The 17,882-nt window shown below is 42.3% G+C and overlaps 1 protein-coding gene across 13 annotated transcripts in view; it reads right to left on the bottom strand.

Annotated features, from left to right (window-relative positions):
* pacs2 (phosphofurin acidic cluster sorting protein 2) overlaps positions 1 to 17,882 on the bottom strand; it is a 68,199-nt gene that overhangs the window by 15,495 nt on the left and 34,822 nt on the right. For 5 of the 13 annotated variants that reach the window (XM_084045416.1, XM_084045408.1, XM_084045417.1 and 2 more), the window contains 8 exons: positions 8,234 to 8,321; positions 7,724 to 7,813; positions 7,373 to 7,498; positions 5,219 to 5,381; positions 4,515 to 4,591; positions 3,246 to 3,326; positions 1,019 to 1,087; positions 635 to 786 (listed from right to left, as the gene is read on the bottom strand). In XM_084045416.1, the coding sequence (XP_083901542.1) occupies positions 635 to 786; positions 1,019 to 1,087; positions 3,246 to 3,326; positions 4,515 to 4,591; positions 5,219 to 5,381; positions 7,373 to 7,498; positions 7,724 to 7,813; positions 8,234 to 8,321 (846 nt within the window). The remainder of the gene's footprint in view (positions 1 to 634; positions 787 to 1,018; positions 1,088 to 3,245; positions 3,327 to 4,514; positions 4,592 to 5,218; positions 5,382 to 7,372; positions 7,499 to 7,723; positions 7,814 to 8,233; positions 8,322 to 17,882) is intronic. The other 8 variants (XM_084045410.1, XM_084045409.1, XM_084045407.1 and 5 more) reach the window with 5 other exon arrangements.

Genomic DNA, 17,882 nt, shown 5'->3' on the forward strand with positions numbered 1-17,882 from the left:
CTGAAGAAAAAGGAGATGAACTTGGGGGGGGGGGGGGGGGGGGGGGGACAATGCTTTGATGACTGGTGTCAGGAAAAAGGAGAAATATTAATTCAGAATCATCAAAGGACGACAGGTAGATCAGCACAATGAGACTGACGAATTTGAAGAAAATTCTAAATGCAAACATGAAAAGCAAACCACCTTGTTTGTGCAGGCAATCAGGGACTGCTTTCTTGTAGAAATTATTCTTGTAATGAAAGTGTTATTAAAAAACAGTTTTAATTGTGACATGTCTTAATGTCTAGGGTTTTTATGTTGCCAACTTTGGTAACCATTTTATAAAAAGTAATAACTCACTCCAGGCCATGGTGGATTGTCATTATATCACACCTAAGGGGGTTTGTCGGCCATCTGCAAACAACAGCCTTTGGGTGTGATGTAATGACAATAATACCATGGCCTGGAGTGAGTTATTGCTTAATTATACCACTGGTTCTCAACGTCAAATGGACTGTTACGGCTCTGTAACTCTGAGAGACTACAAATGGAAACAAAATGGACCATTTGTACCCTCTCAGAGTTATATACCCTTAAGGGTCCACACCATGACATTGAGAAACAGAGAATTATACAACGGCTGCGTTCCGCTCACTTGAGTTTAGGTTTTGGGGTGCTGAGGACACTGTCGTCATCATCTAGCTCAGGTCCGCTGTCGCTGGGGTTCTCAAAGTCCAGACTCTCCAGGTCCAAGTCCTCCTCCACTTCAGGAGGAGGCTCTGCTGGATCCTGCTCCGAGTCCAGCACCTACACACACACACACACACACACACACACACACACACACACACACACACACACACACACACACACACACACACACACACACACACGCATGCACAAATCAAACGCATGCACATGTGGTGCATAAGTAATTCTAGTACACAGTGAAATCCCCCATTGTTAATATAACCATTTGTAACACTGAGGATTTTACTGTGTATATATAAAGTAGAACCAAAAGCAAAATTACACCTACCTCACCCACCTCATCTGTCACCCTGAACCTCTTGAGCAGAGCCACAACCCGTTGCTTAAAGTTCTGCTGCTAAAGAAGAGGACAATGAACACAAGCACGTCAGTCATTTAGTGTACTAGTATCTACATTCTACTAGTTACTTACCTGAGATCAGCTTGTTTTCATACCGGATACAGTATAATACTACAATGACACTGTTCACACTATTTAGAATCTCAAACTCTGTAGTATGTAATGGTTCTTTATTCATATCCTCTCATCAACCATAAAAAAAGGTGCAACCATAAAAAAAGGTGCAGATCCACAAGCTCACAACATGTCGCATCGTGATGCATTGGGAGTTTGTAGGTCAGCTATTTTCTCTATTCGTCGTACAAGAAACTAAACTTTAAGTGGTTAATCTGTTTGTTTTGAGAGGAGGCCTTCTTGACTCCCTTGCACAATTACTTACAGTTGTTTATGTTTTTTCGTGTATTTTATATTTCTTTGCACAGTAAGTGCAAACACGTGTGCTTGCACATGCTGGGCAAATACAAGTTAATTAAACCGATTTCCAGTCACTGTTTCAGCAACCCAATGCAGATCAAACCTGCAAAAACCACTGTTCATGGAGAAGCCGCTCCATTTCTGTCATTTTCACTGACCGGCTGGTTGGTTATTGATCTCTCTCTGTGTGTTCATGTAAATCAATAATCAAGCAACATGCCTCATCTCCTTTCCGGTACATGCATGCTTACTGCTTCCCAGGCTTAATAATAACTACAGTATAACAGCCCTGGCAACAAAAGCAACAAAACATTAACAAAAATGACTCATCTGTGCTACTTGAATTTGACTTATTAAGCATTTGATCACTGGCAAAAAAAGAACATTACTTGCAAGATTAACTATACACCAATCTCTGTTAATGAATTTTAATTATGCTAAACATTTCAGCTACTATGCTATTGGTGGCATAAGTATTAGGAATGAATCAAAGTAAAAACAACACAAAATGTGAATGAGCATGGATCCAAGACAAAGAAAACAGTGCATGTAGCCTATTGTACAGTACATCCATATACTGTAGAGCACAAACCATACATACACGGTAAAAACGGAGGTTAGTATTGATCAGAGGAAAAATTATATCCACATGATGGATCTTCTTTGCCCAGTATGCTTTAATTGTGTAGTTTACTTGTGTAGCAAAGCCTATTGGGAGCTACAGTATATCCAATGTGTGGGCAATCGTTGTCTTTGTTCAGAACAGGGTTTGACGCATTCCCTACAGCAGTCAGTGGTATTCAAACTTTTTGTGTCCAAAGCACAGCAATGGGCAAGCCAAAATATCAAGGCAGACCTGTATTCATAGCTAAAATACCAGTTCTACAAGTTCACAACGTGTCACAATGAGACACATTGTGAGCTTGTGGAGCTGGAATTTTCGCGAAATGGAAAGTACATTTCCAACAAACAAATGTGGTGAATGTGGCTGTGATACTATCTGGTACTGCCCTTCGACCCTGTCAAATGACCAAAAGCTAAAACCCACAGACCTTTTAAGTTCTCATTTATATCACATGCAGTTATCTACAATGGTTCCTTATAGCTGAAATACGGGACTCATTTTAATGAATGAAATGTTATTTTACAGATGTATGGTCAAATCGTCCATGAGTGAACGTTCCATGAGCTTGTAGAGCGGCTATTTTTGCACGACACCTTCGCACAACAAAGTATACCATAGGGCAGGGGTCTTCAAACGTTTTTCAGTCCAAGGACCCCTTAGCTGAGAGAGGGTTGAAGCAGGGACCCCCACTACATATTGGATACAAGATTAAACCTTTTCATAGATTTCATAGATAGCTTCATAGACCTGTTTGACAGCACTGTCAAACAGGTGAAGCTATCAGTGTATATCAGCTATCAGTGTATGTTGGATTCATGTTAATGTGTATTTTCAGACATTTAACCACTTAAATGGTTAATACTTCGTAAACTTGACCTTTCACTCTGTACTTGGTCTGCTCTTTTTATCCCTCTACGCCAAACCTCTGCAGAAAATAGCCGATCTACAAGCTCACAACGTAGATCTGCTATCTTTGGCTAAAGTTCTCCTAAGAATAGGGATGCTAGATTTCAAGTGGTTAATGTAAATAAAGTTCCCATCACACAAAGATTTGGTGGACCCCCTGTTGAAGACCCCTGCCATGCTTAACCCTCTAGATTTGATTGTGTCACTTACTCTGGTGATGGAACCGGTCCTTACAATGGACCTCCTCTGTTTCTTTGGCTTCCTCACATCATACTCATCATCTTCAAGATCCTGACAGCACACATGAATGAGAAAGATGCCTGATTAAAGTTTTACCTATAATACATCTGAAATGTATTTTGTCAGGCCATTCAGTGTGATTCTCCAAGAGATCTGGCTGTAATGCAATTGCTTCAACTTCATTTCCTAAAATTCTTAATGTGTTAAGTACTGCACCTTTATGTCATTTGAAATCTGCATGCTCCCATCGCTATCCCTCAATAAGACATTAACCCATGTCAATTCCTGACGTGTAGTTAATAATACACTGGTTGAAGTGGTCTAATGATATTATTGTCATGTCCACATTTAAATGATTAACTGAACCAAATGAGTCAGTGTCATGAATCATGTATCCTCTAATCTCTATGCAATGCTTCTCAAGAACGCTTCTGGCTGATCAGTAAAAAGCCTTTATTATTATTAGCTGTAATGACCTTACACACCGGGATGTTTTGTACCTGCGAATAATTCACCCGAAAACACAGACGTTTTCATATCATTTATTCATCACGCCTCTAGTGACCTTTAGCCTATATTCTCTGTTGTGTCTCCACTCAATGTCAAGTGTCAACAGGTGTTATTTTACGCCAATAGACCTGCTTCGCACCAGCTCAGCAGGACATCAGGGTTCAAACCCCGGAAGAGTCATATCCAAGACTATAAAAATGGTACCAATGCCTCCCTGCTTGGCACTCAGCATTAAGGGTTGAATTGGGGCTAAGAGTCCCTGCAACATACTAGCGTCATGTCCAGGGGGTTTACTACATCAAGCTGCCTCACGCTACAGAAACAAGAGCTAACCACCTGACCTATTGGCCACATGGCTCAGGAACTGTTGGTGCCTTACTTACTTACGTAACCTGCTTCGATGGAGAATTATCAACTGCTAACATGGAGAATTTGGTATCATTAAACGCCATACTTCTCAATAGACAGTTTTCCTGTAAACTCACCTGACCGAATACACCATCATTGCTGGCCGCCTGAATATTGCAGTACCCTGTACATTATTGTGTCTTCGCTCATTTGCTCTGCTCTCAACAGGCATTTGAGTTTAACGCTTGCACAGCAAAATAATCTGTTCCTATATGACATCTACACTGGGCTCCTGAAAGTTGTATTATTTGCTGTATCTCTACTACAGTATACAGTATGGCCCTCAACAGGCATTTTAACAGAAGGAAAATAGAAACTCACCTGCCCCTGCACAGCATCGTCGCTGGCCTCCTGCTCCGAGGAGAAACTCTCGTATTCCTCCTCCGAGTAGTTATCTGCTGCAGAAGAGAGACATTAACCTAGATCACGCAAGCTGAGCATGGAGAAGAAATATCATGCATATTTCATCAAGGCTTTTACGTTTGGAGTGCAGCCAGAGTTTGAAATACACTCTGACATACAGTAGGATATATTCACAGCGCTCTATGCAATCACTGCCTTGATCTCACTGTCACGTACTTACGGAGCACTTCACTCATTTTCAATCTTATCTTCATATAACTCTCATTATAAGACTCACTCGAGAGGTGGGCTGTGGACATTTCAGAAACCTGCCTACCAATGACATTATCGTTGGGGATTCGAAGCTAATGGAAAACTACATATTGTGTCTTCCCGGAAAGTTAGCATGCTGAACATCTAAAATAAAAAGTTTGAAATCTTGTTCGATGTTGTTTGGTAGGTAGGTCTCTGAACTGACCACAGCCAACCTCTGAGACACAGAGCAAGTAGACAGAAATGGTCTCATCTCATTATGAGCATTAATGAGGATGAAGATAAGGTTGAAAATGGCTGTCGCTATGCCGGTAGAATGGATTGGGTGATTATGATGGACAGTGTGCCTGTCTTTCTTAACCTGTGCTGAGGGGTCAGGGGGGGGTCTTTATCACACAACCAAAGCGTACCGGAGCATTTGATCTTCTGGCCTCCCTGCAGTGCAGCCTCTTCATGGTCGATAGGCTGACTAGACAAGGAGAAGATCCAGATCTCTGCCACCTTGCCCAGCGTGTCCTTCTGGTTGCTGCACAGTGGTAGCACCTGTCCCCCCTCTGTGGGGTGCTGCATCACCTGCGGGTGGGGGCAAACAGAGAGGGAAGGAGGGAGAGGCAGAGGGAGATGGTGATTGAGAGTTTAGAGAATGTGATAAGTGAGGAAGTGGAAGGAAGGAAGAGCATCTGGAGAACTGGTGAAAAACAAGCCACTTCCTGCTGGAGATATATAACCATTGTATTAGACAAGGTTACAAGTTTTACTGCATGCTTAATGAACCACTGCTGCAGTAGTTAAATTTGTTCGGGAGGAGTTGTAAAAACAAAGTTGCTTACTGTTCAGTTTAAGCAGGAATTCATTATACTCTGGTGGTATCAGGTTGAGATTATTTAATAAAGCATTGTCTGCTAGATTAAAGCTTGATAGATGTGGGATAAACACGCAAAGAGATTTTTACTAAAGCATTGTTTTTGTTCATTCAGTATTAATCAAGGATTGACACAAAGTGCCTTGACATTTCAGCAACCTATTTTCCTCCCCAGAATGTTTGGATCAGTTCTCAATTCTGAGAGGTTGGGCCAATGTTAAATTGACTTTCCAGGTGCCTGACTGCCTGTTTTTTATTTTTTATATTATATCTTACTTTATCCTGGGATGGATTGCTCAGCAACACCCTGCTTCTTCCACACCTGAATGCTGTCTTGTACATCCATTACAACTCTAGTTATTAGTTGCTGAGCAGCTCCAGTGGAGCAGTAGAGATTTAAGTAGTCTCATGAGGCCAGCCTTCCAATCTTGTTCCACTACAGATGGAGAAAGAAAGCCTGAGATATGAGGGTAGGATTTAAGTGCCTTGCTCACGGGCACCTTGACAATCGCTCTGAGAGAGGGGACAACATTAATTAATTAACATTAATTTTCCCTTTCCAGGGTCTAGTGGTGGAATCCTTCTAGACCCTGTCCTCTGCTCTGCTTCATAATTTAAACTAAATCATATCTGGTGTGGATCATCACCTCAGAGACCTTTAGTATTCTTCAGTTGGAGAAGTGCATCCTCTTTCTCCTGCGGTCGTTAAGTACAACTTAACTTAACTCAACAGATTTTATTTGAATATTTTTTTTACAGTATCTCTTGCTGAGATATGACCTTAATACAGTAATCCTCACTGAGTTTTGTCAGCCATGTTGGAACTCCACAGCGCAGGAATATCTCTCACACAAACCAATTGTGAAACAGGTGAATACAATTTTCAATGACTCACCCCTTTGCCAAATGTTTTCTATATTTTAACAAAGTTATGATAGGATGTGTTTGTCCATAGCATAATGTTATGCCAGAATACAGACACTAGCCTCACATCAAATCATGACAGAGAGTCCTCTCCTGTACTTCCCCTACACTACCTCCTCTCAGATCTTCTCATCATCTTAATAACGAATAAATAAACTGGAATTAGTGTGAAAATAACATGACTTGTTCCCATTGGTAATTTTTTTGTGTGTGTGTGTTTTTGGAATTCTTTAGACAAACAGAGTAGGAGCTATCTAGACATCGTTCCCCACAAACACAAACTCCACTGTGGTCTCATTATATTTTCACACTAGTCCCTGTCACCAACAGGCTGTTCGCGCCCAGGCACATCTGTGACTCATTCCATGTAGTATCTCTGCCCTTAAAGGGATAGTTCACCCCAAAAATGACTTATTTTCTATCGATTACACTCCCCATGAAGCCTTGAATTCATGGAGATTTTTTTGTTTTTGTAGCATTCCTAAGCCAATGATTTGATTTGTCATAAAAAGTATTGGCTTAGGAAAAGTCATCAACTTATTGGCTTAGGAATGCAACAAAAAAAACAACTCCATGAATTCAAGTCTCCATGGGGTGTGTAATCGACAGAAAAAAAGTCATTTTGGGGGTGAACAGAAATAGGCTCTCTAGTCTTCTCTGACACACAAGTGGCTTTGTCTTTAGTTAATAAAGACTTGATCGAACAAACAAAGCACAAGCACAAGATGGTGCTATACAGATCCTAACAAGTTTGTTGTTTTGTCAGCTGATGTCATACCTCGGCCATGTCAATAGATCCCACTGCTAGAGTCTTGTAGCCCAGGATAGTCCTGTTCTTGTATCTCTTCCGTCTTTGCAGCATGATCTGCAGCTTATTTCCTTCACGCTTTAGGAAATGTGGGTACTGTGGTCGGACAACAAAAAAATAAAGAGGATGATGTTTAACCACATCTCTAAATCACTTGTGATTCAGAGATACTTCCAAAAGTTATTTGTGGAATGTTCTTTGTTGTTTATTTAATTTTTCATTATTATAAAAAAAAAAATCAGAGACACTTCCAAAAGTTATTTGTGGAATGTTCTTTGTTGTTTATTTCATTTTTCATTATTATAATATTTTTTTCCTTACCTGCAGGGAAAAAGTGAGGGCCAAATCGGTCTCCACGGATCCACTGGGTGGCAGTACAATCTCATGGGACCTTAAAATTCTCTTGGAGCCCTATGGGAATAGGTTGGCACCTGTGTTAATTGCACTCACTTCCAACCACAGATCAGTTCTGAGGTAAAAGTGCAATAGGAAGATGATGCAAAAGAATAAACACGTTTGGAATGCATTCTGTCTGGGAGGGAGATAATGTGGTTTAGGACTGAATTTGTTTTTGTATGCGTGCGTGCGTGTCAGTGCGTGCGCGCGCGTGTGCGTGTGTGCGTGCGTGCGTGCGTGTGCATGTGCGTGTGCGTGTGCGCGTGTGTGTGTGTGTGTGTGTGTGTGTGTGTGTGTGTGTGTGTGTGTGTGTGTGTGTGTGTGTGTGTGTGCGCGTGCGTGCGTGCGTGCATGTGTGCGTGTGTGCATGTGTGTGTGCGTGTGTGTAGGCAGGTGTGTGCATGCCCAGCGTGACTGCTCATGGGAATACTGTACCTGGATTTTAACAGCAATGACTACCGATATGAGTTCTTTATCAAGTTCCCTCATCACCACCAGCTTCTTCAGGGTCAAACTGCACAGTCTAGACAGGTGGGGGCGGGGGTACAAAGATGAAGTGATATGGAAATAAGGACAGAGAAAGACAGGAGACAGAAAGTTAGACAGGAACGAAAGAGAAACAAACAAACAAACAGAGAGAGAGACAGGGATACGGACAGAGGCAGAGAAAGGAGGAGGAATAGGAAGAGAGTGAAAGAGAAACACAGTGGAACAAAGTATGTTACTATGAACAAACAGATGACTCATTGTCAAAGCAAGCAATCCCTTATATTGAACAGAGCACTCTCAACTATTTACAAGTAAGCAAAACACATGGCGACAATCAACAGAGAAGACATCAGTGAGTGACCTCTTATCTATGGAATTCTCAGTGTCAGGAAAACCTTGAGGGTTTATTTAACTCTGAGCATGTATGTAAATTGACCCGTAAGGGTCGGAGTGAAATTTACACTTTGATTTTGCCTTGCAAGATTACCATTATTTCAGAGAAGGGGCCCAAACTACTTCCATAAACCCATTTTTTTTTAGTTCTTAGTTTTTATATAGTCTTGTCCAATGTATCTAGAAACTTGTTAATACAAAATAAAAAGTGAAGTAGCCCAGTAAAATAAAATAAATAAACAAAAAACAAAAGATCAGGTGTCTTGGCCGACTGAAGAAGAATTGGCTTCAGAACACAGGAACATTTCCAAAACGCTCCGCTTGTGTCAGACTTGGTACTAACCAATCCAAGGGTGTCTGGGCAGTGAGGCTGCAGCTAAACCTCTCTTTTACTGCCTTCCACTGTCTGCCTCAGGTTTACTGATGCCAGCGAGCAGTGCAGAATAGAGAGTCTAAAAACTGTGTTAGTGGGCAGGCATGTCTGTTTTGTGGGGTCTGGCATTGTTAACGCTGTTGGGGTGAGGGGGTGGCTTTAACAAGCCTGTCACGATTTTTTTTAGACACTTCCTCACGAGGAGAACGGGACAAAGACAGGAGGCTATTTCAAAAAGGAGCTATTCTTTTTGAGGCTCTCTATGGTTCTTTTCACTAAATAAGAATAGGGCTGACTGCTTGCATTCTGAAGACCTACTTTAGTTGGCCATTTGTCATCTGCATCCTGCCTCTTGTCTTCCACCAGTGTTAGACTGTATTACAGTGTCAGTCGTTAGCATGACATCATTTCCAAATTATTCCAGGCCTTACATGTCATTCAGCAGTGGCCCGTCACGGTTTGTTTTCACACAGAATGAGGGGGAAATATGGGTCGAAATACTATTCCCAGTTGGCGCTACCCCAGTGCAGGTCTCTGATCCCATCAGTTGTTTGCATTTGTGTTAATGTTTGTGTATTGTTTGTGTGTGTATTGTTGTGTGTGTGTGTGTGTGTGTGTGTGTGTGTGTGTGTGTGTGTGTGTGTGTGTGTGTGTGTGTGTGTGTGTGTGTGTGTGCGTGCGTGCGTGCGTGCGTGCGTGCGTGCGTGCGTGCGTGCGTGCGTGCGTGCGTGCGTGCGTGCGTGCGTGCGTGCGTGCGTGCGTGCGTGCGTGCGTGCGTGCGTTGGGTTGAGTGTGTGAGAGTGTGTATACGTGCACATATGTGAGCGAGAGAGAGAGAGAGAAACTCCAGCAGACAGAATACATTAGAAAACAGACAAGGCTTACATCTCATCACTGTTGATGACATCCGTATGATGTAGGTTATGCATAATTTATGGTCAGAGATAGGGCATACACCCAAGAGTCAGGGTACAATGTACCAGAAGCTATGGTAAAAGCTGTAAATAGTATACTAAGCTTAACGGTCTACTGCACTGCCTGATCTGTCCTACTGTACTAATTATCTTGTCCTGTTGTCAGTATGTGTTCCAAAGTTGAGTATGGAGATGTTGAATAGTGAATGGTGCATTTATATAGCGCCTTTTTATCCAAAGCACTTTACAATGTGCATTACATTCACCTAATCACACACCGATGGCAGAGGAAACCATGTAAGGCACCAACCTCCTCATCAGGAGCAGTTAACGGTCCAGTCTTGCTCAAGGACACTTCGACTCTAACACAGGGGGAGCTGGGGATCGAACCGGGAACCTTCCGTTTTCCAAGTGGCCACTCTACCTCCTGAACCAATGCCACCCGTCTGACCAAGTCAAATTCATCTTCATAGGCGGCAGGGATTGTGTTGTTGTGTTGTTGGATATCATTCCATATTTTTACACAGCAAGAGCAGAAGAAGTGGGTAACAACTGGTCAGAGTAATGCTCATCAATATTAGGTTGAGAAAGTTGTTTTTAGACTCACACATAAACAAAGGTGGTCTATAATCACATCCCACCACCAGGTACCTACCAAGTCTCCCTCCCAGCTTTCTTACTAACTGTATAATGGCTGACTCTAGTCTAACCCAACTGAAATTCAGTCTCAGTACAGAAAGATATGCAGATGACCACCCACTGGCCTTCATGAGGAAAAGTCTCTGGGGGACAGAGGACACAAACAGATGTGGGCTGAGCTGTAAGACATTACACACAGCGTGGAGAATCCCCACAGGGAGATTCCGCAAGCCTCCAATATCCCATATCCACTGTCATTTATCTGGAATAGAGTCTAAAGCCCCAGAGGGCTTGACCTTGAGCGTAACCTAACACTAGTCCCAAACTAAAACAATATCCCGAACAGAAAGAGAAAAACACTTGATGGATAGGTGAGGGGGACATACAAACGCTGATCAGTGAAGTTATATCAAGCCTTGACAATCTCTCCGAGGGCTTTTGAAATCACAGGTCGCTGAATAAATGCCCGAGTTGTACAACAGAGGAGCTATCAATCAGCCACTGGAGGAAAGAATAACATTAGGAAAGACAAGGATGACAATAGCATGCTTGAAGAAAAAGCAACGCTAGCAGGGCTTGAATGATGGCCTTTCTCCCAAACGCAGCACAGCCTGAGGAATCTCAGGCACAATGGCCACAACACCAATGAAGGGCTTGCATTGTTTTCCCACCCCGCTCTTGTGCTAAACAATACAGAACGTTCTTGTATCACTTGTTTTATATTCTAACCCCGCTTGCAAGCTCAACACGGCATCTATTTCTGCACTGATAGTTAGGCTAGGATATTTACTGTAGATATTAGACAGTACACTAATGTCTGCCTTATGGTATACTGTATATTATGTGTATATATATACAGTATAGTGTACACACACAGTGTGTGTGTGTGTGTGTGTGTGTGTGTGTGTGTGTGTGTGTGTGCGCGTGTGTGCGTGCGCGTGTGTGCGTGCGTGCGTGCGTGCGTGCGTGTGTGTGTGTGAGCGAGACAGAGAGAGAGAGAGAGAGAGAGTGTGTGTATATATGTATATATATATATATATATATATATATATATATATATATATATATATATATATATATATATATATATATATATATATATATATATATATATATATATATATATATATATATATATATATATATATATATATATATATATATATATAGTCATTACACCATTGTTTTGGCAATATTTAGTTTGTTCTTTATCCCTAACAGTATCCGTACAGTACAGTGTATACTCTGCTCCAAGGCAAATATTAAAATGTGGATCCTAATAAAAAAACTGTGTTTTTTTGTAAGAGGATATGTACTGACCCATTTCTCCTTGATTGCCCTAACACACACACACACACACACACACAGACACACAAATACGTGCATGTACCCTCGAAGTCACAAATACACTTGTATTTCACATACATGCGCATGCATTGCACACAGACACAACATTTTATACGGTAAGTGCCATGTACCTATAGTACTGTACATATACAGCCACAGCAGTCAACCTCAACGCACTACAGCAATACACAGTAAAATCCTAAGTGTTAATTTCAATTAGTTGCATTTATACACTCTAGAGTTACAAATGGATAAACTAACACTGAGGATTTGACTGTGTGCTGTGACACAAACTCATAACGGGTGCAGAGAGCAGAGGACCTTCAGAATGTTTAGAATGCAATGTGCAGGCCAACAGAAGACAATGGCGAGTCCAGCCTGGGCCCTCTTTAGCTGTTCCCACTCACTGTCCCCCCTTTGATACACAAAGGGTGATTATCATTAGAACAATGTCGCTTAGTCCTGAGGTTTACTCAACAGCTGCTGCCTTTTTCACGTTCCTTCTAAACTGGAGGACACTCACCATCATCTAATGCATGTGTTCGCTTGTTCGTGTATAAAACTTTTCAAACGCACATGGTTACTGACCCGCACATAGACAAACACACGTGCGCGCACAAACACACCCCACACACTGAAAAGTGCACAGCTGCTGTGTTGGCACAGCAGCAAAGCAACGTTTCCCTATTCCCCTTTCAGCGGTTCCCCATGGGACTATTGTCTGAAACGTACTCTGCTGATACAGGCCGCCTGGCGCCTGCAGGGCGGCCTCGCCAGCTTCAGCACACTGCACGACGTGGTGGCACAGATGCTCTGCAAAAGGCAGGCAGGAAGGCCTGTAGGCTGGCACAGCAAAGCATCCATCACAGTAAAGGAGAGCACCCTGTGCTGGGTGTAGGGTAGAATAGAGCACAAACCACGAGTAGAGCACACTAGAGTGGAGTACCACAATGCAGCATCCAGCTGAGTGGAGCAGAGTAGAAGAGACAGCATGTCACACAGGCTAGAGAGGGCTTCAGAATCAACCTGTGAATTAGCCCATGTTGCTTTAAGAAGCACAGCGTTGCTCTGTTCTGTGGCTGACTTTGCATTATTAAATAGTAACAAGGGAAATCCCCTGCATAAGAATGGCCTCAAACATTAAGATGATCCGCGTAGTTGTCTCCACCAGGCCGAAGGCAGGGCGAGACTATGTTTTGCACCCTGTCCGTCCGTCCGTCCGTCCGTCCGTCCGTCCGTCCGTCCGTCCGTCCGTCCGTGTGTGTGTGTGTGTGTGTGTGTGTGTGTGTGTGTGTGTGTGTGTGTGTGTGTGTGTGTACGTCTGTGAACAGCTAATCTCCGGCACCGTTGGCATGATGGCAGTGAAACTGTGCACACACACTCCCTGGATGCCAGAGCAGAACCTCTGCACCAGGTTTTTCATATTGGCCTGTTATAGCCGCACCAGGAGGCCAATTTTTGCAAAACAATTGTTTTGACAGTACTCCCACAGATTTTGTCCAAACATCACGCAAATTGGTACACATTATCTCTATAGTCATTAAACGAAACGGGTCTTTCAGATTTTTCATATTCCATCCTGATTGGCTAAGATTGGCTTCCAAAGTTTGCAGGTGTGCACCGTTTTGAACAAAATGCCTCAAATCATGAACACGTGCAATTTCCGTGAAATTTTGCGCGCACATTCCCACTATAGACCGAGGAAGAAATGCCACTAGTCTCATGGTGGCACTATAACAGCCCGATTCGAGTTTTTACCTATAACTGTACCGATCTGCGTAAAAACTTTGCATTTTTTACATCTGCCTTTTATAGCTACCCGGAGGCCGACTTATGTAAAAAAAATCATGAACGCAGCGTCCGATTGCGGTGAAACTTTGCACACGCATTTGCACTATGTTGAGGAACAAATGCCACCCTTTTAACATTGCCCTATTATAGCGCCACCAGGAGGCCGACTTTTGCAAAACACATTGTTTTTGTTACTCCTACAAATTGTGTCCAAACATCACGCAAATCAGTACACATTATCTCTAAGTCAAGTGATCAAAACGGATCCATCCAATTTTTTATATTCCATCCTTGGCGAATTCCGAACATTGCTTGCCCACAATAACCTACCTGACCTGGCGGAGACCTGTGCTCCGAGGAGCACTTTCTCTAGTTATCACTGTGTTTGCTCCATCCTAGAGATACGTAATGGAGTATTAGTGACGTCGTGCACCTGGGGCAGCCATGGTTGGAGCAGAGTAGAACAGAGTTCTGCTGCAGTAGCACCTTACTCTACAATGGCCTTCGTTCTACTGTTTTACCTACATATAAAACTATTGCATGGAACTATATAAGCTGTGTCCCTGGCCTGCACCAATATCTTGGAGACAAACTGGTGAACATGAATTGCAGAAGCACTCTATAAATGTATTGCACTGTATCACTATGAAAAAGTAGTCTTAAGCACATAATATTGTGTGTTTAATTAAATCTCTGGCTTACCCAGGCTGTAGCACCACAAGGCAAACAAACTACATGTAATTTTACTACATGTACTAAACGTATATTGTACCTTACATCATTTGTCGTCATTATTTTTCAGCCTCCAGCCATGGCACAACATCACATTATTTACCCTTCCCAAACACAATATTTGAATAGGAAATTGTCACAAGCTCAAAGATACACAGAGCTCTCGTATAGTAAATTAGTTATGGTAAATGAACACTGACAAATGCTCTGAGGACAACGGGGGCTCACATACAGTGAGAAGGTACAGTATAGAGCAGGAAGACATACTGTAGCAGCAGCACAGCTTGGGGGGGCTCAAGGACGGAGAAGAAGATAGCACACAGCATGCCATCCCAGGTCCGATTTCAATCCTAGGATTTGCTGCTTCCAATAACAGTGAGGAACTGGCATTCGGACACATGGAGTTCTGCTCTGCAGAGCCGGTCCATATTGATATTTTCATACTCTACACTGTAACTTCCTGCTCCCCTCCCGCCCTACACGCACACGCACACACGCGCACACACACGCGCGCACGCACGCACGCACGCACGCGCGCACGCACACACACACACACACACACACACACACACACACACACACACACACACACACACACACACACACACACACACACACACACACACACACACACACACACACACACACACACACACACACACACACACACACACACACACACACACACACACACACACACACACACACAGGGATTACACATACACACACACAACCACCCACCCACATTACACGCACGCTTAAAATAGACTTTAAGCTACGGAGTAAGTAAGAGTCCAGTTAATAGCAGATCGAATGTCTTGGAGGAGCCATAAGGCTTCCATTTGGTTCACAGCTGGATGGCTTACAGATAAAGGAATGTGTTGTTTACGTAAGTGAACCGCAGCTGAACATCAGGTACAGAAGACTTCAGGGTACGTAACGCTGCAGTCATGTGACGGCCTTGGACTTAAAACTCTTGGAAACTCATTGGATTGAAGCGTCGGATTATAGCTTGGCCAAGTATTAATGCACGTTATGACACTTCAGAACCCACTGCTTTTAATTTTTTCTCATTGACATATCGACTCATCGACTGAACAATAAAACCTCTTTTCATGAATCAAATTGAAAGGATGACAACAATTTGCATATATGATATCTTCTCCCAACAATAGCAATTTGCAGCATATGTACAGTGTGCATCCAGAGCTTAATGTAAGAATGCAGGATAAACTGTTGTATAGGGTTTGATGTCGTCCACATTTCTTTTGATTACAGATGATCTTCCAGATCTCTGAAAGGTTGCAGGCCAGAGGGTTAAAAGGGACACAGGAAAAGTGCTATGTAAAATTGTACTATGATGCTAGTACATGATCAAATGTCTAAAAATGTAATTTCACCGTGAAATCCTGCATGTTAATTTAACTCTGAGTATACTAACACTCTTTTCCAAACATTTCTTTCGTCTTCTTTTTTTTTATGATAGCAGCACATATCTGACTCACAGTGACAGGAAAGTGAGGTCACAGAGGAGAGATGACATACTACTGTACAGGAAACAAGCCTTCAAACCCACAACCTTGTTGGTGGGTGGTCAATGCATTAAATGAGGCACCAGGCTGCACAAAGCTCAGCATAGAGATTGAGGTCAATGAAAAAATGAAAAGCACTTTTGATAAAGAAATTAAATAAACAAACAAACAAACAAATAAATACACAATTTAGTTCAAAACATAAGAGTGTCATTTGAAAATATGCACTTTATAAGCAAAAGCAAAAAAAAATACAATTTATCCAGAGTGACTTACAATAAGCAGGGTAAACATGTCAAGTGCATCAAATGCAGAGAGACAGTGTGGCGCCTCAGTAAACTAGGATCACAGGTGCATTTATTTTAACCCATTAAGACCTGAGTCTGATTCTACAAATGCCTTCTAAATCAGAAGTTCTCACACTTTGAAGATTTTTCAAAAATGTACAAGATCGCAGAAAGAAAACGGCGAGTGAGTGAGTGAGTGAGTGAATGAATGGCAAACCAATTCAGTGAACTGCAGTGCAATGTGGTCCTGTCTCTCACAACCGCCATCGCTCCCCGCTCTTTCATAAGCTTCCATTTGGCTGCTCCCGGAACCGCAGACTGTGTCGTATTATTAGCTCTATATCTGCACTGTGGCACTGTGCGGGCAGCACTTCACTCTGCCTCCCTTGTCCTACATCTGAATGTGCTCAGGAAGATTTATACAACATTTTCCTCAGGAGAGAGGAGAGGACAGGATCTTGACAGGAGACGTAATTCTGATTTGTACGTATTGAAATCAGACTAAATATACTGTATGTATGCATGCCAAAAATAGCCGATCTACAAGCTCAAAGCGTTGCCGGTGCGAGGCGTTGTGAGCTTGTAGATCTGCAATTTTTGATCGTACGATTGGGACATAAATTAGGCCTTAGAATAACAGTCAAGCAGATGGACACATAATTCTTTTTCATCTGTCATGCTAGTCAAGGACAGCCCTCGTCGATGAAAAAGCACGTCATCCGTCAAGCGATACAATATGTCATCGCTGTCAGGCGAAACATTGTATCTCCATATTTTGTCGTTTTTTCATGAATGAATGTTACTCTGTCGTACAGGAGTGTCACGCAAAAGTAACAAAGATGGCTGAAGTACAAGCTCACAGCGCGTCACATTGCGATGCGCTGTGAGCTTGCAGATCTGCTATTTTAGAAGCAAGTGTGGATTTTAAAAATGTTGAACAGAATAAACAATAAACAGCTTGTGACTAAATAATAATAAGTTGAATCCATTGGAACACAGGTTCTTATTTCCCATTTCCTGAAACGGTTTTGGACATATGAGATTTCCCCCCGACAGCGACGACATGTAGGCAATTTGTCTCTGTGTTAGTGGAGACAGATATTGACTTCACACTCACAGTACTGTACATAGCTGACACCGGATGTATCGCAATGCAATAAAGGTAAATACAAACGCTAGTTCACAAGGAAGCAATATTTCATTTTCTATAGCTCTATGGATGTTCAGGTGAGCTAGCTTGGTATTCCCACTTGAACCCACAAGCACAGACACACAGGGAATGGAAGTGTTTGAATTGGCTGAATTAGACGTAAATCCGCTCCACATGTTGCAATGGTTGGTCATTCAGATGTTTTTATTTATAGCACTGTAGCCCAATGGTGGAAAGTAACTAAGTACATTTACTCAAGTACTGTACTTAAGTACAATTTTGAGGTACTTTTACTTTACTGGAGTATTTCCAATTTCCAATACTTTTACTTCTACTCCACTACATCTCAGAGGCAAATATTGTACTTTCTACTCCACTACAATTATATGAAAACTTTAGTTACTAGTTACTTTGAAGATTTTGTTTATTTAAAAACA

The sequence above is a fragment of the Gymnoscopelus microlampas genome (assembly GCF_963454915.1).
Source record: "Gymnoscopelus microlampas genome assembly, chromosome: 20".
In the NCBI taxonomy this organism is placed as follows: Eukaryota; Metazoa; Chordata; class Actinopteri; order Myctophiformes; family Myctophidae; genus Gymnoscopelus; species Gymnoscopelus microlampas.